The following is a 27,047-nucleotide window of genomic DNA, read 5'->3' as shown; positions in this document are numbered from 1 at the left end:
CCGCCCCTCCGATCGGGTTGTGTAACTCATTCTCGGGTGGGCTGTGCCTGTTATGAAAGCTGTTACATACTGACTTTTTCAGTGTTGACTCTCCGGTGGATTAATTGCAAAACGTAGAAACAGTTTGCCGTCTCGTCCCAAGGGAAATTAATCCTTCTACAGAGTAAGTCTTTTCGCTCAGAGCCTCGGAATTTGCTTATGTAAGCAAATACGGATACCTAATTTCGCTTACTTCGTTGACGATGAGATATTGTTAATTTATTGGCATGGACACCACACTTTATTTTAATTCGGCAGAATTACCCTACATCAAAAGTGTATTCGACAAATTGTACCCTTTTAATGACCTTTTCCCCTTCAATCTTCCGTGAAAGAGATTCTTCCCAAAGTCGACCTTCCCCTCAGCCCATCAAATTAAATGTGGCCTTTACCTTTAAACACATGTACTTTTAAGAATTCCCCTCAAGTGAGGACGTGGCCCATACTCCTGTCAATCAGAGCATAAGTACATTTGGTGAAAAGTGTTTATTTCGAAGGACCGTTGATAGGCAAGCACACTGGAGGCTGTGTTCAATACTTCATTCCTGTCCGAAGGAATCCTTCAGTAGTCAACGTAAACCTGCATCGCGGACACCCGTCCCTGAGTTGCCAGCTCATGCCAATAGTTTTGGAGGAGGTCATGGAGCTTGGCAATTCAATAAAACACGGGGCTGTTATGTTTTGTCACTAATCAAAAAATAAGTGGGAGAGCTGGCGATAGCTCAAATATGCTTCAGTTTTTCCTTACTTTAGTGATGTATTCAAATAAGACGTGGTGAGGTGATGACTTATGTCATTCACGAATTTTTTCATATAACCTGTAATGAATTATGTAAACAAACAAGCATGCTTAATCAAACAATGTATTTACATTATTGCTCAAATATATATAGTATACCGTATAATACAACTACTATATAGATATCCACAGCAAAGCAAAATATAATCCAAGCCTAAAGATATAATCGCTGTGGAGGCTTTCTTGTTCTTGTGGGACAACATCTTTCCTGAGAGCGAGGATGGTCACTCTGCTTGCCAGGTGAGGCTTGTGGCTGTGAAACAATCTTAGTTTCTGGGACCTCCTCCTTGGTGGTTGACTCTAAAACTGCAGGAAGTGGATCTAACAGCTGTGGAGACCTTTCTTTTGGATGTGTTAGCATCCTGAACAGTGCACAGCAAGCTGCTCGATTCTGTTGATCTATCCAAGGCCAAAGACAAAGCTTTGACCCACCATTTTCATTTTGGCCACACCTAGATGCCTAGCAGCTAGCTCCTCTAGCACTTTAGCTCTCAGCTTAGTTGGTACAAAGACTCTCAGTCCCCACGTGAGGCAACCCTGATCGAGGGCAGACACAGGGGAACTGGGATTATTGGTGTACACTCCAGCCACTTTGGGTGCCATCTGAGACAGTGTGGGGTCTTTTCTAGTTTCCCTTTAGATCACCTCTCCCAGTCAATTTGTATTTGGGAGAATACATCAAGAGGAGTGTTGTCTTTTGTAAATTTTTCAGTTATTTCCTTTCCCAAGGGTAAAAGGGACAATCTATCAGCATTTCCAAGATCAGTTGTCCTCTTGAATTCAATCTTGAAATTGTGTCCTTCAAGAAACAGAGCCCATCTGTGTGTTTGTGCTGCTATTGTTCGTGGAACCCTTCTGTGGATTGAAAATGGACACTAGTGGTTGATGATCAGTAATGAGGGTAAACTCCCTACCATATGAGTATTGGTTGAAATGTTTTACACCCCAATCCAGACTCAAAGCTTCTCTGTCAATTTGTGCGTCATTTTTCTGTGCAGTGGTAAGGGAATGTAATGCAAAGGCTACAAGGCGTTCACTTCCATCACTCATAACACGTGACGTGACTACACCTATACCATAAGGCCAGGTGTCACAAGCAAGTATCGCTGGATAATATGGATCATAATGTGCAAGTACAGTATCTGACGTCACCATCTCCTTTACCTTTCGAAAGCCACCACACACTGCTTTGTCCATTACCATTTCTTCCTGATCGGTAATAATGAGTTCAAGGGGTGGAGCTCAGTAGCCAGGTTTGGTAGGAACCTGTTATAGTAATTGACAAATCCTTAAAAGGATTGCAACTATGACATATCCTTTGCCCTTGGGGCATCCAACATTGCTTGAATTTTCTCAGCAAACTTCTGTAAATGCTTGTGTGTCAATGGTGTGACTAGAGTAAGTGATGCTTAGTTTAAAGAATTCATACTTGTTGCATCATGTTTTCTACCCATAATCTTCTAATCCTTTTCACACTTTCTTCAGATTGTGGAGATGTTCTTTGTCATTCTTACCAGTTACAATGATGTTATCCAGGTAGCACCAAGTGCCTGATCATCTTACAGCACCTGGTCCATTTCTTTCTGCCAAACTGCAGCAGGTGCAGATGCTACTCCAAAATTATTATAGTAATAAAGCTCTTTGTGAGTGTTCATGATGAAAAACACTTTGGACTCATCTTCCAACTCCATCTGTAGATAGGCCTCAGCTAAGTCCACTTTGCTGAAGTGTTTCCCTCCAGAAAGTTTTGTAAAGGTATCTTCTGTCCTGGACAGAGGGTATTGGTCTACTTTCTGTACTGGGTTGATTTTGACCTTAAAATCACTACAGGTCCTGATAGACCCATCCTTCTTGGCTTCTGGGACCACCGGCATTGCCCATGAGCTCCACCCAACCTTGGATAAACTCCTTCAGCCTCCATGCATTCCCTGGCTATTTTATTTTGAGTCGAATATGGAACCAATGGGCTTTGTTTAACTTGGGTGTGGCATTTTCATTTAACACTATTTTACTATGATATGTTGAGTTTTTCATTGCAAACCTTGAACACTGCCAAGGCATCATCCAGCACCTTTTTAATTCACTTTCAGTTGACTCTGTTGCAGGAGATGTGTCTGCAAATGGATTGGATGGATCTCCAATCAAGTTGTGGTTGACTCAGCCAATCAAACCTCACAATGTGGCCCTCCCGTTTTTACCACATACAAACCCAGTGAGACTTGTTTGTTGTATTTCATGGTTACGAAAGTAATTTCCACAGGAATATGTTCTCCTGTATAAGTTCTTAGCAGGATATCTGCAGGCTTCTGTTCAGTATCTTTGAGGTGCTGTTCAAACTCATTTTGTGGATTAACTGACGCAGCTGAGCCAGTGTCCAATTCCATTTGAATTAATTTGCTGTTCACTTCCGGTGTAGGTTCTACTGCTTGGCTCCTTTTAGTTTTCATGTTATAAATCTCAAAGTTACCCAGTCCTGTGCCACTGTCATCATTATCAGATTTTTCATCAACAACATGCAGATTAGTGCTCTTTCTGAAACTGCAACTTGACTTTTTATCTTCTTCTCTTCCCTGTGCAGTCCATTTGTCTTAGTTCGCCCAACATGCTCTTTGTGTACTGTTTGTCCTACTTCGTTGTGTTTTCTGCCATTTTCACCTTTAACACTGCATAGGTTTGATGTATGTGAGCCCCTGCCACAATGGCAACACAATTTGTTCCGCTAGGCAGAATTCTGTTTAGATGTTGCCATTTTGTTCACGCTTACTTTCATTCCTGACAGCATCTCAATAGTATATCTTCCTGCTGTTTGCATTCATACAGTGATTTCAACTGTTTTTTTAAACATGGCTGTGCTTCAGCTAGGAGCGCTTTTTAATGCTTTCTTGCAGGATTCCGCAAATTGATCAGTCTTTCAGTGCGTCGTTAAACCCATGAACTGACAAAGCTAAGAAAACTCCCCTTCTTTTTGATTCTGCTTGTGAAACCTAACGTGTTCTGCAATCAACAATGATCTTGGTTCTAAGTGTGCCTGTATTACTTTTGCATTATCAGCAAAGCTCATTTTCATTGGTTTGGTTGGAGCAGTCCAACTTTGAAGCAATCTCTATTCCTTTTCACTGAATGCACACGGCAAAACTGCCACTTGCTTTTTATTGGCTATTTCAATTGCTTCAAAATACTGCTCAATTCTCTCAGTATACAATATCTACGTATCAATTGTGCTATCGAATGTGTTTATCTTTCGGATGTAGCCAGTAATGTCTGATTTTTTACTTATGATTATTATCAGCCTGTACTCACTTTTTATGAACCCATAGGTTGTATCTATTTTCTGCCTGTTTTTTAACCCGACTGTCTCTGTCCCTTCCTGAAGAAGCACGTGCTGTACCTCTTTTTACCTCAAATGTCTCACCGTACTATTTTAACTTTCATGTTTCGCTGCACCTTTTTAAAAAACTCTAATGTCTTGCTACGTTTCAAAAGGTAGGTACTCATCTCAAGCAACACGCATAAAATGCTGGTGGAATGCAGCAGGCCAGGCAGCATCTATAGGAAGAGGTACAGTCGACATTTCGGGCTGAGTCCTGAGTCCTGTTGCATTTACCACTGTGCTACCGTTGCACCCAATAGTATTTTTTCTGATATTGGAAACAACAGGAATTCTGCAGATGCTGGAAATTCAAGCAACACACATAAAAGTTGCAGGTGAACGCAGCAGGCCAGGCAGCATCTCTAGGAAGAGGTGCTGCCTGGCCTGCTGCGTTCACCAGCAACTTTTATGTGTGGTTTTCTAATATTGGAATGGATTCTTGGCCAACTGCGCTATTATAATCTATGCCTTAAAATAAATTTGTGCTTTTTTTGTTCCAATTCTCTTTGCTAACAGTCAATTAAATTGATCGATTGGGAGTTCCCAATGGCCAAGATAAATTTATGGAGGACTTGCCTCCTGGTCTTCACCTTAGTGGTCTACATCATCACTTTGATTCTGAACGCTCTTGCAGGGAACGGACCAGAATCAGGTAGGAAAAGCATGATTCTGCTATGTGAATATCTGAGAATATCTGAGAACATGATTTGGGACACAGTTAAAGCCACTTAAACTACTTTGACGAGTAGAATCAGTTTGTTTATCATAGAACGAGGTTGTATAATTCTGTCATACACTTATTTGGTTGGAATTTTAATTGGAAGAATCAAGTCAGTGATCATCCTGATTTGGAAATCTGTAACAATTCCTTTGCCGCTTTGTCAAAGTCCTTTATCTGAAGATTAACTTTATTTGTCACATGTACGGGAAAAAAAACAGTGAAATGCATTGTTTGCATCAGCGACCAACACAGTCTGAGATGTGCTGGAACCAGCCTGCAAGTGTTGCCATGCTCCCAGCAGCAAAATAGCTTGCCCACAACTTATTCACTCTATCTTGTTCACTCGCCTGTAAATACTGATGAGACCCAAAGCCAGAAAACAGAACCTTTATTCAGTAAAACAGGGGTCCCCAAACTTTTATGCACCGCGGACCGGTTTAATATTGACAATATTCTTGCGGACCGGCCAACCGGGGGTGGGGGGGGGTGTTCAGGTAGGGTTAAACTCACCTCAACATGTCTTTTATAGTTAAGGTTGCCAACTTTCTCACTCCCAAATAAGGGACAAAAGCAGCAGTCAAATACAGGACACTTGAGTTTACCCTGAGAAAGACTACGATGACCATGAAGCCTTGCGCGGGCACCTGTGTGCACTTGTGTGACATGCGCATGCGCGTATGTGCCGATTTTTTTCCACAAATCGGTTTTGCCTTAATCTTCCCGACTACACTGTACGTACATTATTTCTACTTTATATAGGCTGTGTATTTATCATATCATTCCTGCTTTTACTATATGTTACTGTTATTTTGGGTTTTATGTGTTATTTGGTATGATTTGGTAGGTTATTTTTGGGTCTGGGAACGCTCAGAAATTTTTCCCATCTAAATTAATCATAATTGCTTTTTCGCTTTACGCCATTTCGGCACGAAAGGTTTCATAGGAACACTCTACCTTAGCGGGGGAAATACAGGACAAGGGCGATCCCGTATGGGACAAACCAATTTAGCCCAATATATGGGATGTCCCGGCAAATTCGGGACAGTTGGCAACCCTATGTTCAAGTTCAACAGTGCGTGACAGGGAATGAAGAAATGTGCAGCTGACTCGTATCGTTCCCTCGCGGACTGATAGCACATGCTTTGCGGCCCAGTACCGGTCCGCAGCCCGGTGGTTGGGGACCGCTGCAGTAAAATCATGCAGTTACAGACACTTGAACAATGCATCCTAAAGCATGACTATTTAAACTGCTTACACAAGAACATTCGAGATATTATTAGGGACAATGGCTAATCAATGAAAGCTAGCCTGGGATTAGTTATTTCAGCTCACCATAACAGAGAGGAAACCGAAAGAGCCTCCATTTCATGTAGATTGAGCACACCTACATGAAACGTTGTCATAGAAAAGTAGCATCCATCATCAAAGATCCTCACCACCCAGGGCCAAGCACTTTTCTCACTGCTGCCATCAGGTAGAAGGTACAGGAGCCTCAGGACTCGCACCACCAGGTTCAAGAGCAGTTATTATCCCTCAAACATCGGGCTCTTGAACAAAAGGGGAATAACTACACTCACTCTATTTTTGGAGTTCCCACAACCAATGGTCTCACTTTAGGACTCTATCTTGTTATTTCATGCTTTCATTATTTATTGCTGTTTATTTATATTTGCATTTGCACAGTTTGTTTTTCATTGATCCTGTTTACAGTTACTGTTCTATAGATTTGCTAAGTATGTCCACAGGGATAAAGAATCTCAGGGTTGTATGTGGCGTTATGTATGCATTCTGATAATAATTTTTTATTTTGAACTTTGAACTTCTGAAGTTTGCACCTGATGGAAATCCAAGTGGCTATGGGGAGAATGTACAAGCTCCTTCCAGACAGCAGCTGTAAAGCATTATGCTAACTGTTATGCTACCGTCACCTGACAACGTGAAGATACCACTACCAGATGGACTACAGTAACTCAAGACACTCATCACAGTCAGCTCGTGTAATTCAGGATGGGTGATGAGTTCTAGCCTTCTTAGCAACATCGGAATCACTTAAAATTAATGTTTTTAAAATGTGATCTTACCACCCATATGAATAGCCTTCATGATTCCTTTTTTCCAGCACAGAATACGTCTAAGAGGCATTGATCCTGACATTTACTCCTGGGAAATCCACTGTCTTCCATCTTATACTGTACACAACAACCGCATGTTCAAATACCTTCCGAAGATCCGTGAATGCAACATTAAGGGGCTGAAATCTTGACAATGCTCCCTGTGGACATGGGGTTACTTCCTGCATGCATGCCAAGGCTTCAGCTCTGTCTCCTCTGCACCATTCTCTACACTCTTTGTGAAATCACACTGCTTGCCCAAGATCCAGTTTGGAATGAACTACCTCTGCTTCGAGTTCAACTGTGCTAAATTAATTTTAGGCACAGTGACAATCTGGCTCATTCACAAATAGCTCTATAACTTTGCTTGAGCACAGTTTCAGACCAAATTATCTTATTTTTAATCTGTACATTTTTTTCAACATTCTGCCTGATTCAGCTTGCCTGCCACCAAAATAATTTTCCATGACTGAGCCGGCACAACACTGATGATGATTATTATTATGGTGCTGTCTGTGTAGCCTTCATTTTTCATAAATTTGAGGTGCCCCAAAACTCTGCTCTTTGGATCTTGTTCTATGCCAAGTCTTAGATGTTTATCTCCATTGTTGCCCATTTCCAGTTGGTATCTCAAATAATAATAGCATATATTGTCTATAGTTTCTCAGTGGGGATAATTGCATAATGTCTAGAGGTGGCAGAGCTGTGTTGTGGTTTGCACAATGCATCACAGTGCCAGTTGTACAATCAGGGTTCAATCCCCACAACTGCCCGTAAAGAGTAACGTGTTCTCCCTATAACTGCATGGGCTTCCTCCGGGTGCTCTGGCTCAGGAGTGAGATATGCCAACTAGTGGAGCAACAACCTGGCACTCAATGTCAGTAAGACAAAAGAACTGATTGTGGACGTCAGAAAGGGTAAGATGAAGGAACACATACAAATTCTCATAGAGAGATCAGAAGTGGAGAGAGTGAGCAGCTTTAAGTTCCTGGTTGTCAAGATCTCTGAGAACCTAACCTGGTCCCAACACATTGATGTAGTCATAAAGAAGGCAAAACAGTGGATATGCTTCATTAGGAGCTTGAAACGATTTGGCATGTCAACAAACACACTCAAAAACTTCTATAGTTGTATCGTGGAGAGCATTCTGACAGGCTGCATCACTGTCTGGTATGGAGGGGCTACTGCACAGGACCGAAAGAAGCTGCAGAATCTAGTCAGCTTCACCTTGGGCACTAGCCTACAAAGTACCCAGGACATCTTTAGGGAGCGGTGTCTCAGAAAAGCAGCGTCCATTATTAAGGACGTCCAACACCCGGGGTATGCTCTTTACTCACTGTTACTATCAGGTAGGAGATACAGAAGCCTGAAGTCACACACTCAGCGATTCAGGAACAGCTTCTTCCCCTCTGCCATCCGATTCCTGAATGGACTTTGAAGCTTTGGACATTACCTCACTTTCTTTTAATATACAGTATTTCTGTTTTTGCACATTTTTTAATAATCTATTCGATATATGTAATTGATTTACTTGTTTATTTATTATTATGTTTTATTTATTTTTCTCTCTCTCTCTGCTAGATTATGTATTGCGTTGAACTGCTGCTGCTAAGTTAACGAGTTTCACATCACATGCCGGTGATAATAAACCTGATTCTGATTCTGAAGACATACGGTTAGGATTAGTGAGCTGTGGGCATGCTACATTGGCACCAAAAGCATAGCAACTCTTGCAGGCTGCCCACACCGCAATCTTCACTGATTTGATTTGACACAAACAACGCATTTCATTGTAGGTTTCGATCCGCATGTGACAAATAAAACTAATCTAATCAAATCTTTATATAATGCTTTATTTAGTTTGCAACTCCTCGGCAAGTGAGGTAGTCCACGTCTGCATGAGCTTTGAACTATGAACTCCCCCTCCATCGACAGCCTGGAGACACCATTAACTAGAAACGCACCTGATGAGACACAAATACAGGAACAAGACAATGGTTTGTTATTCTATAATAACAGACTCACCTCCTGATACTCCAAAGTATTTCCACCATGTATGGGCATGGGTCAGGAGCACAATAGAATACTCTCCTCTTGTACTGAATCTCCAACAGTATTCAAGTACAGTATTTCAATACCACCCAGTACAAAATTGCCAAGGACACTGGTACCCTACCGGGGGAGGGGGAGGAGACAGAGGGAGGAAGAGGGAAAGGGGGAGAGAGAGAGAAAAAAAACAAGAATGAGAATATTGGTGGGTTTGCAAGAACAAAATAATTAGCTGCTGAAGATTTGCAGTTAAGCGTCATCACAAGGAAGTCATGACTGCACTTCTACTTTCTTATAAGTTTGTTTAGATTCAGTATGTTAGCTAGAAATTTGACAGACTTCTATGGGTGTACAGTGGAGATTATCCTGACTAGTTGCATCATGGCATAGTATGGAAACACTAATACCCAGGAATGGAAAAGTGTACAAAGAATGAAATGGAAAGTGGTGGGTACAGCCCAGTCCATCACAGGCAAAGCCCTCCCAACTACTGAGTACATTTACACAGAGAGCTGCCACAAGAAAGCAGCATCCATCATCAAACTACCCCACCACCCAGGCCGTGCTCTCTTCTCTGTACTACCATTGGGCAGGATGTATAGGAGCCTTGGGTCCCACGCCAGCAGCTTCAGGAACAATTATTACCCTACATCCATTATGCTCCTGAACTGGCATGCATACTTTATCTTCATTCACCTCAGTGTTGAACTCACTCCACAACCTATGGGTTCACTTTGAAGGACTCTAAACTGATGTTGGTGATGCTGTTTGTTTATTTGCACAATGGTGGTTTGTTAGTCATTGTCGATGTATAGTTTTTAATAAATTCTGTTTATTTCTTTATTTTCCTGTAAATGACTGCAAGAAAATGAATCTCAAGTTAGTATATGGTGACATATAAATACCTCGACAATAAATATATTTTGACTTTGACTTTGAAAAGGGAAGACAAGACAGGCTATATTGTTAATTTATTAATTTACATTTACAATGAATAATTTTGCGAGTTGATGACTTTAACTTACTACAGGCTAGTTCTAATGAAAATGGGTTGGTTGCCCAGGGTTGTCAAGTGTTTAGTGAGCTTCTTTGGAGATGGACATTCCTGGAAGTGAGATGCCAGTAAATTAAATAGTAGAAACAGAATTCAACAGGTTTTTGGAAATGACATTGCATGACCTATGATTACAGCTTGTACTAATTGCATCTGTAAATATATTAGGTATTTTTCTTCAGACTGTTGGAAATTTATCAAGAAAGTACTACACTGAATTCACCCCTGCAGGATGGACATTTTCTATATGGGGAATCATTTATACATGGCAAGCTGTGTGGCTTGTCTATGTTCTCATTGGATTATGTCAAAGGTAAGAGCTGCTTCTGATTATAGTTGTATGTATAGCTAGAATAAGATTATGCTTTGAACACCATTCAGTTTTCTTCACTGTGTTCTATATAATGACTACAGGAAGTTAAGACAAAATAAGATGAAAAAAAAAGACTGCTATCTATCTTTAACCCGAATGCAGACTGTAAACTTTACTCAGTGTGATCTGTCTTGCTTCCTGCTGCTTTTATATGGAAGAAGAAAATGTGGTTAAGTAAGGCTGCATTCTTGAGATTGAACAGAAACATTTTAGAAAGTCTAAACTTTTTGCTGTATGTACAATATAAGAATTTCTGCATTTTGCTTCATTCTTGTGGACAAGTTTGTAACACCTATATAAAACAGTTATTTCGAAGCCGAAGTAGCTGATATTGAAAGGTGCTGTTGACGGGCAGGGTGCGTATTGTGAGAAACAGTTCAAGTCTAGGAACTGGTGTGGTGCTTTAAACATAAACCAGATTCTGCATTTTGGAATATAATACACCTGTGAGGTTTGCATTATACAGTTTTTAAAAGTGGTGAGATAAAACAGCATTTGTAATACAGCAACATGCACAAAAAGCTGGAAGAACTCAGCAAATCAGGCTGGAATGGAATAAACAGTCAACGTTTTGGGCTGAGACCCTTCATCAGGGTGGGAAAGGAAGAGAGCAGAAGAAGAAGGAACCTGATTGGAGAGGACCGAGAACCAAAGGGAAGGAGGAGGGCAACCAGAGGAAAATGATGGGTAGATGTGGAGAAGGGGTGAAACACCATTTTGTGTGTGTTGCTCAAGATTTCCAGCATCTGCAGAATCTCTTGTGTCTACGATGTAACCCAGTAAATGCTTTGGGAGCATAAAACTGAAAGATGGACTTTCAACAGTGGAGATCCAGAAAGTAAAATGGAATTTTCAAAGTACTTGACGCATTACATAGCATAAGATTGACTATTTCAGAAAGATAGCAGGTGGGCTTCTATGTCAATTATTGGGACCAGAGATGCATTAATAATTGTTGATGACCCTTTCTGTACCATTAATTCACTGATTGGAACAGAGTTATTAAACCAGATAGACATAATTCACAGATTTTTAAGGAGTGCCAATAATTGTTTAATCCCTTCAAAATAAGACATTTCTCTATGTAGCATAAACTCTTGAATTCCACACATAATTCTCTTCTCAATATATTTTCTCAGTACAATTTACTAAATCACCATTGTTACTAACATCTGTTTCTTTGTTGCTCTCACAGTAATACCTTGACATGGATGCCTTCTGTGCTGCCTTGTTTGTTTTACATAATCTGGATTATAAACAACCTTTTGAACATAGGCTGGCTCTTTCTTTGGGACAGAGAGTAAGTAATGCAATTTAATTTCATCAGAATCTGAGGAGAATGACACACTGGTTCTTGGAGAAAATATTGGACACTTTACCAAAGTGCTTGAACTTTCTTCTTTTTATTTAATAGAATTATGTGATGCAGGGACTTGTGCTTGCAATGTGGTAACTTTCAAATGACTACCATCTAAATCAAAGAATCCTTCCAGAAATACTGTAGGTGAGGCAATAGAAGCACACACAGTACCATTTTTCTCAAAATAAATGTCCAAAAAGACTCATACCAATCCCAAACACTGTCTTCCCTGCAGTGAAACTGAAATGTTTTATTTTGTTTGTACGGGTAGCTCAGGGGATTGATGACTGGTCTCCTCTACCCCCTTTGGGTTAGAGACAACTATCTATAGAGATAGAAATTTTACACAACTTTATGTAAGATCTATAGATTCATTTTTAGCAACACACATAAAATGCTGGAGGAACTCAGCAGGCCAGGCAGCATCTATGGAAAAAAGTCCAGTCGACGTTTCGGACCGAATCCTAGCAGTCCTGCGGAAGGGTTTTGTCCCGAAACGTTGACTGTACTTTTTTCCATAGTTGCTGCCTGGCCTGCTGGGTTCTTCCAACATTTTGTGTGTGTTGCTCAGATTTCCAGTATCCACAGATTTTCTTTTGTTTGAGATTTATTTTAGCATAACACATCAGAAAATGCCTTTCCACCTCAGCTTTTCCTCCTTGGATATCTGAAAGGGATGAAATACTGACTTTGCTCAATGTTACATTAAGGAGGTATATATATTCTAAAATGGTATCTTCTCCAGTGAGTGCAGGAACCTTTAACTCTCCTTTTTCCCCATCCTTTACTTCATCCTGTTAATCTCTTTGCACATAGTACTTTCTCTTTGTTTCTGTTCTCGTGTTTTAGTTTCTGTTCTAGCGTTTCCATGTGCAGTCTGAGTGGTTTCAGAGGAAATCCTGAACTCCCACCTTTATCTCTAATGATTTCTGACTACTCCACTTCCCTTGAACACTAATCTGCAATACATTTTACACCCCCCGCGTACCGAACATCTGTTTAATGTGCATTCTATGAATGCTTCAAAATCACTAGGTTCCTCATCAGCTTGTACAGTTACCTTTAATTCATAGTCATAGTCATACTTTATTGATCCCGGGGGAAATTGGTTTTCGTTACAGTTGCACCATAAATAATAAATAGTAATAAAACCATAAATAGTTAAATAGTAATATGTAAATTATGCCAGGAAATAAGTCCAGGACCAGCCTATTGGCTCAGGGTGTCTGACCCTCCAAGGGAGGAGTTGTAAAGTTTGATGGCCACAGGCAGGAATGACTTCCTATGATGCTCTGTGTTGCATCTCGGTGGAATGAGTCTCTGGCTGAATGTACTCCTGTGCCCAACCAGTACATTATGTAGTGGATGGGAGACGTTGTCCAAGATGGCATGCAACTTGGACAGCATCCTCTTTTCAGACACCACCGTCAGAGAGACCAGTTCCATCCCCACAACATCACTGGCCCTTCTCTTCACCATTTACACCTTGGACTTCAACTACTGCACAGACTCTTGTCATCTTCAGAAGTTTTCTGATGGTTCTGCCATAGTTGGATGCATCAGCAAGGGATTTGAGGCTGAGTACAGGGCTACGGTAGGAAACTTTATCACATGGTGTAAGCAGAATTATCTGCAGCTTAATGTGGAAAAGACTAAGGATCTGGTGGTAGACCTGAGGAGAGCTAAGGTACCGGTTACCCGTTTCCATCCAGAGGTCAGTGTGGACACGGTGGAGGATTACAAATACCTGGGGTACGAATTGACAATAAACTGGACTGGTCAAAGAACACTGAGGCTATCTACAAGAAGGGTCAGAGCCGCCTCTATTTCCTGAGGAGACTGAGGTCCTTTAACATCTGCCGGATGATGCTGAGGATGTTCTACGAGTCTGTGGTGGCCAGTGCTATCATGTTTGCTGTTGTGTGCTGGGGCAGCAGGCTGAGGGTAGCAGACACCAACAGAATCAACAAACTCATTCGTAAGGCCAGTGATGTTGTGGGGATGGAACTGGACTCTCTCACAGTGGTGTCTGAATAGAGGATGCTGTCCAAGTTGCAAGTTGCATTACAGGTGGCATACTCTGACTAGGATAGGTCAGCCTAGGAATTCTGGAAGACCCCAGCGATAACCCTTCAGTTAGATTTCTGCTAAAGATTTAAGATGGATCTGAAGATCAGTTCGTTCTCCTTCCCCTCCCTCCAGCTTCTTAATCTGGCTTCTTCCCCCTTCCTTTCCAGTCCTGACAAAGGATCTTCACCTGAAACACTGACTCTTTATTCCTCTCCATAGATGCTGCCTGACCTGCTGAGTTCCTCCACCATCTGTGTGTGTTTCATAAGACCTGCTCTTTAATCCAGGTAGCATCCTGGTGAATATCCTCTGCACCCTCTCTGAAGCATGCACATCTTTACTGAGGGGGCCAAAACTGAATACAATGTTATGGTCTGACCAGGGTTTTATAGAGCTGCAATACAGTTTCACAGCTTTTGAACTTAATTCCCATATTGAAAGCCAACACACCATAGGCCTTATTAACGGCTGTATTAACTTGCATGGGAGCTTTGAGGGAACTATGGACATGGACTCCAAGATCCCTCTGTTCCCCACACTACCAAGAATCCTGCCATTAACCTTGTACTCTGCTTTCAAATTCAACTTTCAAAAGTGTGTGTGGGTTAGTCTGTAGTTGAAAGTTTAGATTCACATTCAGATTTATTCACTTATCAAGCATACATCGAAACATAGAGTGAACTTATGTAGACAACCAAGTCCACTTAAGGACATGCTAGGGGCAGCCCTTAAGTGATACTGACACAGCGTACCCCCAGTGTTCAGCAGAACAATGATAACAACAGTAACGCAAGCCCCTTTCCTTTCTCACACACACACACTCTAAGCCTGGGACATTCTGTAAAGGTGCTGCTGGGACTCTGTTCACTGGCTGCTTTTATTTTTAGGGGATTCGGGTGACACTTGCCCACAGGTCTGTTCGGGGATGTTTGGGTGGGGGTGTGAAGGGAGGAATGGGTGTTGGAGCCAAGTGGCAATGGCTGCTGTTTGGGGAGGTGTGGATGATGAGGAACTAAGTCAGGGAATGGGGAATGGGGTTTAATGAACTGTGGAATGGGGAAGGCCACACTGAGCACTGAGAGGTTAGTAAATGACTTTCCAGTCTACAAGAGCTGCTATCCCAGGAATGATGACTGTTCCCAGGATAGCGAGGACCAAGTTCCTCTTCCATGTTCTCAAATGATGCCTTAGTCTTGTCTTCAAATGACGTTCTTGCTGTCATGTGGAAGTCATTTAAAGGTCAGTTGGTCAGAATTCAGGACCAACATGTTCCTGTGAGGAAGAAAGACAAGGATGGTGAGGTTTGGGACCTTTGAATGGTGAGAGGTTGTAAATTTATTTTTAAAAAAAGAAGCACAATATATGGTTTAGGAAGTTGAATTTGAACAAGGTCTTTAAGGAACATAAAGAAAGCAGGAGAAAGCTCAAACAGGGGATCGGGTCGGCTAAACAGGGCCATGGAATGTTTTTGGCAAATAGGATTAAAGGGAATTACAAGCCATTTTATACATACATTAAAACTAAGAGGGTAATTAGGCAGAACCATTCAAGGACAAAGGAAGGAATTTATGCCCAGAGGAAGACAAAGTGAGTGAGGTAGTCTGTGCTGGGGGTAGAGGACTGTGTATGTGCATAGGCGAGTGGGAAGAACAGGGCTAGTTTTGTTGTTGCTTTGTCACTTGATATTTCTATTTTGTTGTTCTGCTGAGCATGGTGGGCATGATGTGTTGGTGCCAGAAGTGAAGTGACTCTTGCGGGCTGCCTCCAGCACTTCCTTAGGCTGTGTTGATCGTCAAGGTAAACGACACATTTCACCGTATGTTTCAGTGTGTATGTGATAAATAAATCTGGGTCTGAACCTAGTCAGAGTGCTTTGCATCACTATGCAGCAAGGAGAAGGAGATTGACTATAACAAGTTTGTGGAAGGATATACTGAGATTGTATACTAGGGGTTGTTGATATCAAGGAGGAGGATGGGTTAGGATTTAAAATCTGATCGGCTATAGAAAACAGAAGTTAGTGGTGGAGCGTTGTTATTTTGACTGGTGGTCTGTGACCCAGTGTTGTGTAAGGTTCAGAGATCTCTGCCATTTGTGATATGTATAAATAATTTGGATGGGAATATTGGACGGGCGATCAGTAAACCAGCAGCAACTCAACAATTGTCAGAGTTGTGGATGGTGAGGAAGGTTGTTAAAGGATTCATCAGGGTATAGTGCAGTTGGAATTATGGAAGAGGAATGGCAGATGAATTAATCTGGACTAAGTATGAGATGGTGCACATTGGGAGAAAAATGTACTGTAAATGGCAGGACACTTTGGAGCACTGATGTGCAGAAGGGTCTTGGGGAGCAAGTCCATCACTCTCTGAAAGCAGCAACGTAAGTAGCCACATGTTAAAGACCATAAGACATAGGAACAGAATTAGGCCATTCATCTCGTTGTGTCTGCTCCACCATTAAATCATGGCTGACTTATTAGCCCTCTCAACCCCATTCTCCTGCCTTCTCTCCATAACCTTTGACACCCTCACTAATCAGAGCCTATCGGCAGCCTCTTTAAATATACCCAATGACTTGGCCTCCAAAGCCACCTGTGGCAAAGAATTCCACAGACTCAGCACACTCTGGCTAAGGAAATTCCTCCTCATCTCTGTTCTGAAAGGACGCCCTCGTATTCAGAGGCTGTGCCCTCTGGTCCTAGACTCCTCTATTCTCAAAAACGCCCTCTCCACATCCACTCTATCTAGGCCTTTCAATATTCAATAGGTTTGAATGAGATCCCCATCATTTTCCTAAACTCCAGTGAGTATAGGCCCAGAGATATCAAACACTCCTCATACTTTAACTATTTCCTTCCCAGAAACATTCTCCTCAACCTCCTCTGAACCCTCTCCAGTGTCAGCACATCTTTTCTTAAATAAGGGGCCCAAAACTGCTCACAATACTCTGAGAGGTCTGACCAATGCCTTAAAAAGCCACAGAATCACATCGCTGCTCTTATATTCTAGTCCTCTTGAAATGAATGCTAACATTGCATTTGCCTTCCTTGCTAGTGACTCATTTGCGAGTTAACCTTTAGGGAATCCTGCACAAGGACTCCCAAGTCCCATTACACCTTGGATTTCTGAATTTGCACCCCATTTGGATTCATTCCTTCAATCAAAGTGCATGACCATACACTTCACTACACTGTATTCCATCTGCCACTTTACCATCCTCCTTATCTAAGCCTTTCTGCAGATTCCCTGCTTCCTCAACACTGCCTGCCCTTCCACCTATCTTTGTATCGTTTGTAAAGAAGGTGTACAGCATGCTTGCCTCCGTCGGTTGGCGTGTCGAATATGTACGTAACAAAGTAATGTTGCAGCTGTGTGAAACTCTGCTTATGCCACATTTGCAGTACTGCATGCTATCCTATAGGAAGGATGTGGAGGCTGCAGAGAGGCTGCAGAAGAGAATCGGCAAGTTGTTGCTGGATTAGAGAGTACTGGCTTTTAGGAGAGGTTGGACATACCTGTATTGCTTCCCCTGGAGTGCTGGAAGCTGATGGGTGACCTGACAATATATAAAACTATGGGAGACACAGACAAGGCAGATATTCAGAATCTTTATCCTGAGGTGAAAATGTTAAATATTACAGGACATAGCTTTAAGATGGTGGGGGGGGGGAAGTTAAAGAAGATTTATATGGAATGTTTATTTTTTTTTAACAGAGTGGTGGGTGCCTGGAGTACACTGCCAAAAGCAGATGCAATAGCAAAGTTTCGGAGGCATTTAGTTAGACAAGTGAGCAGGCAGGGAATTGTGGGATGTTGACCATGTACAAGCAGATGTGCAGTTTAAATTGGTGTCTTCATTGACACAAATGTTGTAGGTTCCAGTGCAATATTGTTTTTTTATGGTCAACAATGAAGCAATCTCTTTGTTTAAAACGACCTTTGTTCACCACACTTACAACCATATCCCCTTTCTTTCCTACAGTGTACCTCCCACAAATACTGGTGTAGCAATTACTTTACTGCTTACTTGGACGGGCACAGTAGCGTAGTGGTTAGCACAACGTTTTATAGTACCAGTGACCTGGGTTCAGTCCCCGCCGCTGCCTGTAATGAGTTTGTACGATCTCCCCATGACCGTATGGGTTTCCTCCGGGTGCTCCAGTTTCCTCCCACAGTCCAAAGAAGTACCGGTTGGTATGTTAATTGGTCATTGTAAATCGTCCCCGTAATTAGACTGGGAGTCAGTCGGGGATTGCTGAATGATGTGGGCAAAGGGCCAGAGGAACGTATTCCATGTTGTACCGCTATAAATAAAGAAGTAAATAAATCAGTAAGTAAATTCAGGAAGGGGATTTGTTGAATCTCCACAATGTGCTTGGGATCAGAGATATTTAAAATAGTTGTGGAAAGAAAATCAATAATTATAAATTTTTGTAAATGATCTGCATTGTCCATCCATGAATTCTGTTATCATTTAGGTGCTACCTATTTTTGCTGTTTGAAGCAAGTTTTCTTCTATTTCAGGCACATTATACTTGCCCTCATTTTCCTGGCATTAATCGCTTTCACAAATTATGTGGTTCTTTTCTTCTGTTATCGTGGCCTATTTACACAGGGTCCTTGGCTTCAGGAGTACAGAAAGGTTGATTTGTGGCTTGTCAGAATACTGGTATGTATATATCTAATACCTAAATGCTGTCTTGCCTAAAACTTCATAAGATTGGTTGGAAATATTTTTGCACTGCACACATTGGGTTCTTATGAAATTCTTATTTGGGGTGGTTATACCAGCAAAAGAAATTGGAATCAGCAGAAGAACATCTAATAAGTTAGGGGTGTTTACAGTGGAGATGCTGATAGTGTTGGTTACGTTGCAATGGGTGCAGAAAGCCAAACAAGTCAAAGCATTGATATGTTCAGATTCATCCTCAGTTCTAGCAAGTTTAAGGTCTTTTCACACAAACAGTCAGCAAGATGTACTTTATGAAGTCCTTCAGTTAGTTACAAGAATTGCAAATCAGGGAGGTCAGGTAAAATTTCTATGGGTTCCAGCACATGTAGTGATGAAGGGAAATGAGAGGGTGGATGAGTTGGCACAGAGGGCATTAAAGAAAGAGAATGTAGAAATGCACATTAGTATCAGTAAAGCAGAGGTTAAGTGTGTAATCTGGGCAAAAGTCAACCGAATGTGGCAAGAAAGCTGGGACAGGGAGGGGGAAGGGAGGCATTTATATCAAATACAAAAAAGTGTTGCAGGTACGAGGGTAGGCAATGGAAACAGAAGAGAGGAAACTGTGTGGACTAGGTTAAGGCTGGGGCACTGTGCTTTAAACAAAACATTGAAAATGATAGGGAAACACCAGACAGGATTGTGTGAGGAATGTCAGGAAGAGGAGTCAGTAGAACATGTAGTTCTGTGTTGCAGGAAGTATGGGATACAGAGAGAGATGATGAGAATTAAACTAAGGGAGTTGGGGGTTCAGGAATTCACATTAAAAGGGTTGCTGGGCATGGGTGAGAGAGCACAGGTCCGGGTATTTTTAGCGTTCTTAAGGGGTACAGGGGTTTTTTTATAGGATATGACGGATAAACAGGAATAGGGTACTAGGATGGTCAAAGATGGGAGGGTAAAGTGTATGTTTGTGTGTGTGTGTGTGTGTGTGTGTGTGTGTGTGTGTGTGCGCGCGCGCGTGCAAGTGAGACTGGGTGAAGGGATTTAGATTATATGTCTAATGCACATTCCGGAGCAGAAGGTGGCGGTAATGCACCATTAAGCTGGATGCCAACTGCTGTAAAACAAGACACAGACAGACAGACAAATTCTTATTACCACCCATTTCTGGTTCTTATGTTGTGGTACCTTCTGCCTGATGGTAGGAGGTCAAAGAGATTGTGGGAAGGATGGGAGGGGTCTTTGACAAGAGCTTGTCACAGCACATAAGATATCTGTGATTCAGGGTTATTATTGGATCCTGGAAATGGACAGGGGTTTATGTTGCATTCTTTGTGACTTTAAGTTTATTGTTCAGCTTCCTACTCAACCACAGAATCATGCTTGGTTCTCAAATGGAATCAGGCACCTGTAATGAGATAGGGTCTCTATATAAGGAAGAAATATTTCAAATAAAATTGTATTGGCCACCTAGTGTATGTTCATTGTCTTCAGCTGCTATAGCCTATCCACTTTGACATGATGTGTGTTTAGAGGTGACTTTCTGCACATAACTGTTGTAACGCATGAGTACTTGAGTTACTGTCACCTTCCTGTCGGCTTGAATCAGTCTGGTCTTTCTCGTCTGACCACTCTCGTTGACAAGTAGTTTTTGCCCACAGAGCTGCCACTCAGTGGATTTAAAAAAAATTTCTCACGCCATTCTCTGTGAACTCCAGAGACTGTTGTATGTGAAAATCCCAGGAAATCAGCAGGTTCTGAGATACTCAAACCACTCCATCTGGCACCAATAATAATTCCAGGGTCAAAGTCACTTCCCCGTTCTGATGTTTGGTCTGAACAACAACTGAACTTGTTGACCATGTCTTCATCCTTTTATGCATTGAGTTGCTGCCGCATGATTGGCCAGTTAGACACTTGCATTAATGAGCAGCTGTAGACATGCACCTAATACAGTGGCCACTGAATGTATATTTACATGGTTGTCCGTGATAATGGCAAAAAAAAGCGATCATTTTAAGGATTCAGTAATTTCTGAGAAAAGCACCTTCTCTATGATTAGAAATCCCAGATGATCCAATAGAGAATGAAATGAAGATTTGTGTATACAGTAGATGGTAGAGCCCTTAGGAGTACTGATATGCAGGGAGATTGTGAGGTGCAGGTCTATAATTTCTGATAGTGGCAAGATTAATGGATAGAGTGGTAAAGAAGGAGTACATCATGCTTGACTTCATCAGTCTGAGCAATGAGTATAAAATTTGGCAAGTCATGTTGCAGCTGTACAAGAGTTTCAGTCCTGGTGATCTCTTCCACTATGGATGCAATGCCTTTACCTTGGTTGTATTACTTTAGGACAACGTGAAATGAACTTTAAGCAGATACATTTCCTTACCTTTGTGCATGTTACAGGTACAGAATGGAATAGCTGTTTATGCAACATGGACAACCATAGCCACACTACTTAATTTTGCAGTTGTACTGACTTACAGTGCGAATATTTCCACGGTAACATCTGGTACAACTTGCCTTTCTCTCCTGGCCATCGAAGTAGTCTTATGGTACGTACCAATGTGAAGTGCTCACTCATTTGGTTAGAGAAATTCTGTCTACGTAAATGGTCTGTGTCCTATGACACAATGTCTTCAAACCAAGAACAACTAACTCACTTCTTGGTCTGTTGGAAATCACAGATCCCAGTCAAAATGCAACATGTGAGCATACAAATTAGATCACTAAGACCCTCAGACTTACTTATCTATTTGATAATATCATGGTCAATCTAGTCATAACCTCAGCTTACTTTTCATTCCCTTTCTTATCAACCGTCTTTGTATCTCTGCCTTAAAAATTATTCAGCCTTTACTTCCACTAACTTTTGGGGTACAGAATTCAAAACATTCGCAGCTCTCTGAGGAAATGTTTTTCATGCCATCTGTCTTAAATAGGTGATCCTCTTATTCTTAAACTCATTGGTTTGAGATTCACCCACAAGCAGATATCCTCTTTACATTCTCTCAAAGATTCCTCTGTATTTCTTCTTGGGCCCTCAGCTCCCAGTGGAGCACAGGCTATTGATGACCTCCAGTTGATGGTCTGGTTGGAGTTCGTCAACGTTTCTATAATCCATTGTATCCACTGTACAGGAGATTGGCCTGTACAGCTTCAGCAGAGCCCTGCTGGCCAGCCTTACCCATTTCCACCTCCCACAATTGGCTTGTAGGGTTGGATTTTGAGAGGCCCCCTGTATTTCGTGTGTTTTAGCCAAACCCCTCCTGCTTTTTAATCCCCATTTTATTTCTGTGTTCCTGACTAAGGGTAAAGATTCAGATTCAATTACTTATCACACGTACATCAAAACATACAGTAAAATGCATTGTTTGTGTTAACAACCAACACAGCTATGGACATGCTGGGGGCAGACAGCAAATGCCGCCACACATTCCTCAGATTCAGAATTAGGTTTATTATCACTGGACATATTTTGTGAAATCTGTTGTTTTGCAGTAGCAATACAGTACTGATTCACTAGTTAAATTTGAAGTTTAAGACTCAATGGGCTGACTTTAACTAGCTCGTGTCAATTGAGAGCTTAGAAATAGATGAGAGGCTATTGTTTCATAAACCAAGCATTTTATTCAAAAACAGATTTCACTCATATCTTCACTAAAAAAAATCTACAATCTCTGCTTAACTAATAAAATCAAAAACAATTTATATTGAAAAACTCATTTTACTCATTTTTATCTGATCTCTAATTGTATAGTTGGAAGAGGTATTTCTTTCTCCATTCTGTTCAGTGGTCTATTTGGCACAGTGATTACTGAGTGTAATCTCCTGCTATGGTCCTAATATTGCGACTTGTGGAGTTTAATTCCTGAACTACTACCACAGTTTAAGGTTCCAAATTAACATTTTCAATCTTATTTATTATATATATTTATATCTATCTCAGACCACTTATTTTTTTATTGCAGTTAAATTGCAGTTCTCGAGCCTTTTCTCACTCTCCAAAGCTGTGAAGCCTATGAGCAACCTCTTAGAGCTTATCTGTACTACCTTCAACAACGGAATATCTCCGTGTTTTTTCACATCATCCTCAGCTACATGAATGAATCATGTATATTAAGTGTAATCTGCCATTGTACTTTAAAAATTGGACATAGAACAAAACAGCCAACAATGTTGTACCAAACTTTCAACCTACTCGAAGATCAATCTAATCCTTCCTTCTGACATAGCCCTTCATCCTTCTATCATCCATGTGCCTATCTAATAGTTTTCTCATTGTCCCTAATGTATTTGCCTCTACCACCACCCCTGGCAGGATGTTCCATGCACTCACTGTATAAAAAAATTACCTCTGATATCCCCCCTATACTTTTCTCCAATCACCTGTAATATATTTGCAAATTTAATCAACTTGGTTTAAACTCTATTTGGAACAGCTCAAAATACAGAGGGTAAAATTGTCATAAGGCCCTTAAAACAAGGCTATGAAATCTAACGTATGGAACTATCTGTCTGGACTTATGGTTTAAGATGAACTTTATTTGTCACGGGTACATCGAAACATACAGTGAAATGCATTGTTTGCAGTGAGGATGTGATGGGAGCAGCCTGCAAGTATTGCCATGTTTCCAATGCCAGCGTCACATGCCCACAGCTTAACCCTAACTTGTACACGCTTGGATAGCACACAAACAAAAACTTCGCACTGTGTCTTGGTACATATGACAATACCACATATGTGAATATTGGAAAAGCCCTGGGCTGGCATTGTCATCTGGTAACCTACTGTACCATTTCTCTAACTGCTAATGAGGAATGGACAGTGACTCACTGGCCAGTGCCTTCAGCAAAGTAGCGATTCGGGGTCAAAACTGGTAAGCTGCTGTTCTCTCTGCTATTCACTGACACAGGCCAAGCATCAGAAGAATATTGCACTTGGGCAATGATACGCTTCTCTTTAATTAGTGTTATTGAGTTACTTGTTTTAAACCAAGTGTAGCATTAAAGCTATGTTCTTTTTGCCAAGTTATGATATTGACTTAAAAGCGACTTAAATTAAATTTAATAATTATTATTTTTTTTTTAACTTTTGTCCATAGGTTTGGGTTGGAAAATTTTGTGTTTGATAAATATGTGCGATACACACTTACAATCTACCCTGTTATCATTGTGGCATTATCAGGATCTCTGGACAATCATTACAATGCCACCTCACCAACCAGGAACAACATTTATATCGGTGAGTAAATGTCATAGCTTTCATATCCATTAGTGCACTGTTTATAGGAAACTGGGTACTGGATTAGTTTAGTGTAGTCATCATTGAGTAATAGTTTATAGAATAAGTTGAAGTTAGTGCAGAGTAATTTGCTGAATTATCATAACATACAAAAAGACCCACAAAACAGTGGAGGAACTCACCAGGTCGGACAGCGTCTATGGAGAGGAATAAATCGTCGAAGTTTTGGGCCGAGACCCTTTATCGCAGGTTTTCTCTTCTCCATAGATGCCACCAGATCTGCTGAGCTCCTCCAGCATTTGTGTGTGTGTTACTCTGGATTTCCAGCATCTACAAAATCTCTTGTTTATACAGAAGGACCTGTAAGTCCTAGAGTCACTGCCTAAAACTCTTCCCAAGGTGAGTTGCAAAGAATTGCTGCCAGAGTACGGGAAGTATGAGGCTAGTAGATACAGTTGTGTGTTGGGAGTTACTTCAGATGTTCTCCATAGTAAGCATTAGACAAGTTGAAATTCTGCCATCTGTTCCCCTCCTCCCTAATAGATAAAAAAAAAACTCCATTTTGGTGCACAAGATGGGCTTTACACTGTGGGGTCTTGTTCTGTCTGCTTTAAGCATCAGTGGCTCCCAGGATCTCAGGCCATCATGGCTTTGATGCTACGAGGATGGGGGCGTTACACAAGCTCCCACAGGTTCAGAGGGACAAGTGGGGTCATGACCATTAGGTCTCAGCTTGCTGTCAGGCCCTACTATGCTGGTGGGAAGAGTAGTGGTGTTTATGGGCCTATGGGTTGCTGTGGCAGAGAGAGGTTTGGGGATGGTGGGGAGGGCTGGGGTGCTGGTCTCCCCAGATTATGCTCAGCACTATACATTAGGGTGGGTCAAAGCCACACAAGTGATGGGGTGGAGCTGGCTGCTTAGTAATGACCTGATGAAATGTAAAAAATCTTCCTCCCTCAGGGTGCCCGGCAATAGTTATTTCTGAGACAATCTAATACAAATTCCTCTCACAGTCATTAAAAGGTGTTTATATATTCTTCCCATGACCTCGTGGGTTTCCTCCCACACTCCAAAGATGTACAAGCCTGCAGAGGTTCTGCAGATGCTGGACATCCAGAGCAGCACATACAAAATGCTGGGGGATCTCACAGGTCAGCCAGCATCTATGGAAAGGAATAAACAATCAATGTCTCGGGCCGAGACTCTTCATCAGGACTGGAAAGGAAGGCGGGGAGGGGAACCAGAATTAGAAGCTGGGGAGAGGGGAAGGGGAACAAGTTAGAAGGTGATAGATGAAGCCAGATGTGTGGGGGATGAAGTAAGAAGTTGGGAGGTGATAGGTGAAAAAACTAAAGGGCTGGAGAAGAAGGAATCTGATAGGAGAAGAGAGTGGACCATGGATGATAGAGGAGGAGGAAGGACACCAGGGGGAGGTGATAGACAGGCGAGAAGAGAAGAGGTAAGAGGGGAGATAGGCAGGTGTGTTGCTCCAGTAGGATCCTGTTGCATTTAGTATTCAGGTTCTATTAAAATTCAATAATTGTGAAGTTATTCATAGCTACTCACAACCCAGAGACCAAGTGAGATCACGTGAAAGGACTTTCGTGTTTTATTTTGGCTGTTTTTTCCCCATTGTACATTATATTCATTACATAATTGAATTGCAAATAAGTAACACTGCTGTCTTGTTCCCCCAGCTGTGCTGCTGGCCATAGCCTGCATCGCCTTTGTAGCACGCGTTGCCATGGTTACTTGGCGTCATTTCAAATGCCCTCTCTATCAGAGCACAGAGAACTGACTGGAAAAGTGATGCAAGAAAAGTGAAGATAAAATGTATCCATTTAGAGCAATAGTTCTCTTCAAGCTGTTTAAGAAACAATAGGAATAGAAATATAATCATTGCTGATTAAATTCAAGAACCCTCACTCCGCTTGTCTTTCCAGGCTGTGCTGATGTACAGGCTCCTCACTTTATCAGCTGAAACTTGATTCCATTTCATCTGGTGAAATAATTGAGGGAAACTCATGTTGGCAATTGGATCAATTAAAGTTTGCGAATGTTTGTGCATTAGGGCCTAAATTTTGCTGCGGGTTGTTGGTAATGGATTACGGGAGCTGGGGAATAGTCAGCCTTCATGGTTCGTTTGCACAGCTGAGAACCAAAGGCGTTTTTTGTACATGTTTGCAAGTAGAAACAGAAGAACAAAGCTGAAGATCTGCATTTTATTCAAGAGCTTGGCTTCATTTTTATTTTATAACTGTCCTTGTCACCACTAGATTCATTCAGACAAAATAAATGGTTTAATAAAAATATAAAGAACACTAGAACTCTGAGAATGCACTAAAATATTAGATTAGATTATATTAGATTATTAGATTATGAGGACACGCAGTCGTCTTTTATTGTCATTTAGTAATGCATGCATTAAGAAATGATACAATGTTTTTCCAGAATGATATCACAGAAACACAAGACAAACCAAGACTGAAAAACTGACAAAAACCACATAATTATAACATTATGCAACAGTTGCAACAGTTGTTATGTAACTGGCAACAATGAATATCAATCAAGACAAGTTATATAAAAACAACCAAACATTTATTAAACACGGATAAACCATAAAAACAAAAAAAAACAAAAACTTTAACCGGAAGTTAACTGTTATGCAACCGTTCAACAAATCGTCACTCAGCACTGATTCTTAAAGTGTTAAATGCAAAAATAGTTCTTAATGTGATACAGTCAGATATAGTTCTTAAAATGGTAAATTCGAAAGTCCAACAGATTTATACGTTCAATTGGGAGAGACTTCTCTGGAGAAGGATTTCGTCATAGACGCGACTTTCCTGCTGGTTCTGTCCGAAGGATTCACAATAAACAGTTTAAAACAACTGACCTTAAATTCTTTTAGATAGAGAGAGCAAATCTTTGCATGAACTCTTTGCTCCTTTGGCAAGAGTTACCTTCGATGCAGGTCGCTACTCCTTCAACGAAGACTCAATAAGGTCGATCCTTTGTTAAACTGTGGAACGATGCCGACTCCTCTCAATCCTTCGGTCCTGTACTTCAATAAAGTCTTCACTCCCCCTACTACTGCTGGAATAGGGTAAAGCAGCACATCTAGCAAAAATTTCCAGTCCAATAATATTGTATCTTGCAACAGAACGCAACAC

At 41.3% G+C, this 27,047-nt stretch overlaps 1 protein-coding gene across 2 annotated transcripts; it reads left to right on the top strand.

Moving 5' to 3' along the window:
- LOC134338921 (uncharacterized) lies at positions 1–26,178 on the top strand. Of its 2 annotated transcripts, XM_063035158.1 has the most exons (8): positions 1–163; positions 4,725–4,860; positions 10,312–10,456; positions 11,712–11,816; positions 18,473–18,617; positions 21,033–21,181; positions 23,732–23,871; positions 25,569–26,178. In XM_063035158.1, the coding sequence occupies exons 2-8, from the start codon at positions 4,755–4,757 to the stop codon at positions 25,667–25,669; spliced, it is 891 nt and encodes a 296-aa protein (XP_062891228.1). In that variant the 5' UTR covers positions 1–163; positions 4,725–4,754; the 3' UTR covers positions 25,670–26,178. The 2 variants fall into 2 exon arrangements, with proteins under 2 accessions (XP_062891228.1, XP_062891300.1); XM_063035230.1 differs by lacking the exon at positions 11,712–11,816.
- Positions 26,179–27,047: the final 869 nt, after the last annotated feature.

The sequence above is a fragment of the Mobula hypostoma genome, chromosome 1, assembly GCF_963921235.1.
Source record: "Mobula hypostoma chromosome 1, sMobHyp1.1, whole genome shotgun sequence".
Lineage (NCBI taxonomy): Eukaryota > Metazoa > Chordata > Chondrichthyes > Myliobatiformes > Myliobatidae > Mobula > Mobula hypostoma.
Note: the sequence above shows the minus strand (reverse complement) of the source record. Positions and strands in the feature narration are given on the sequence as shown.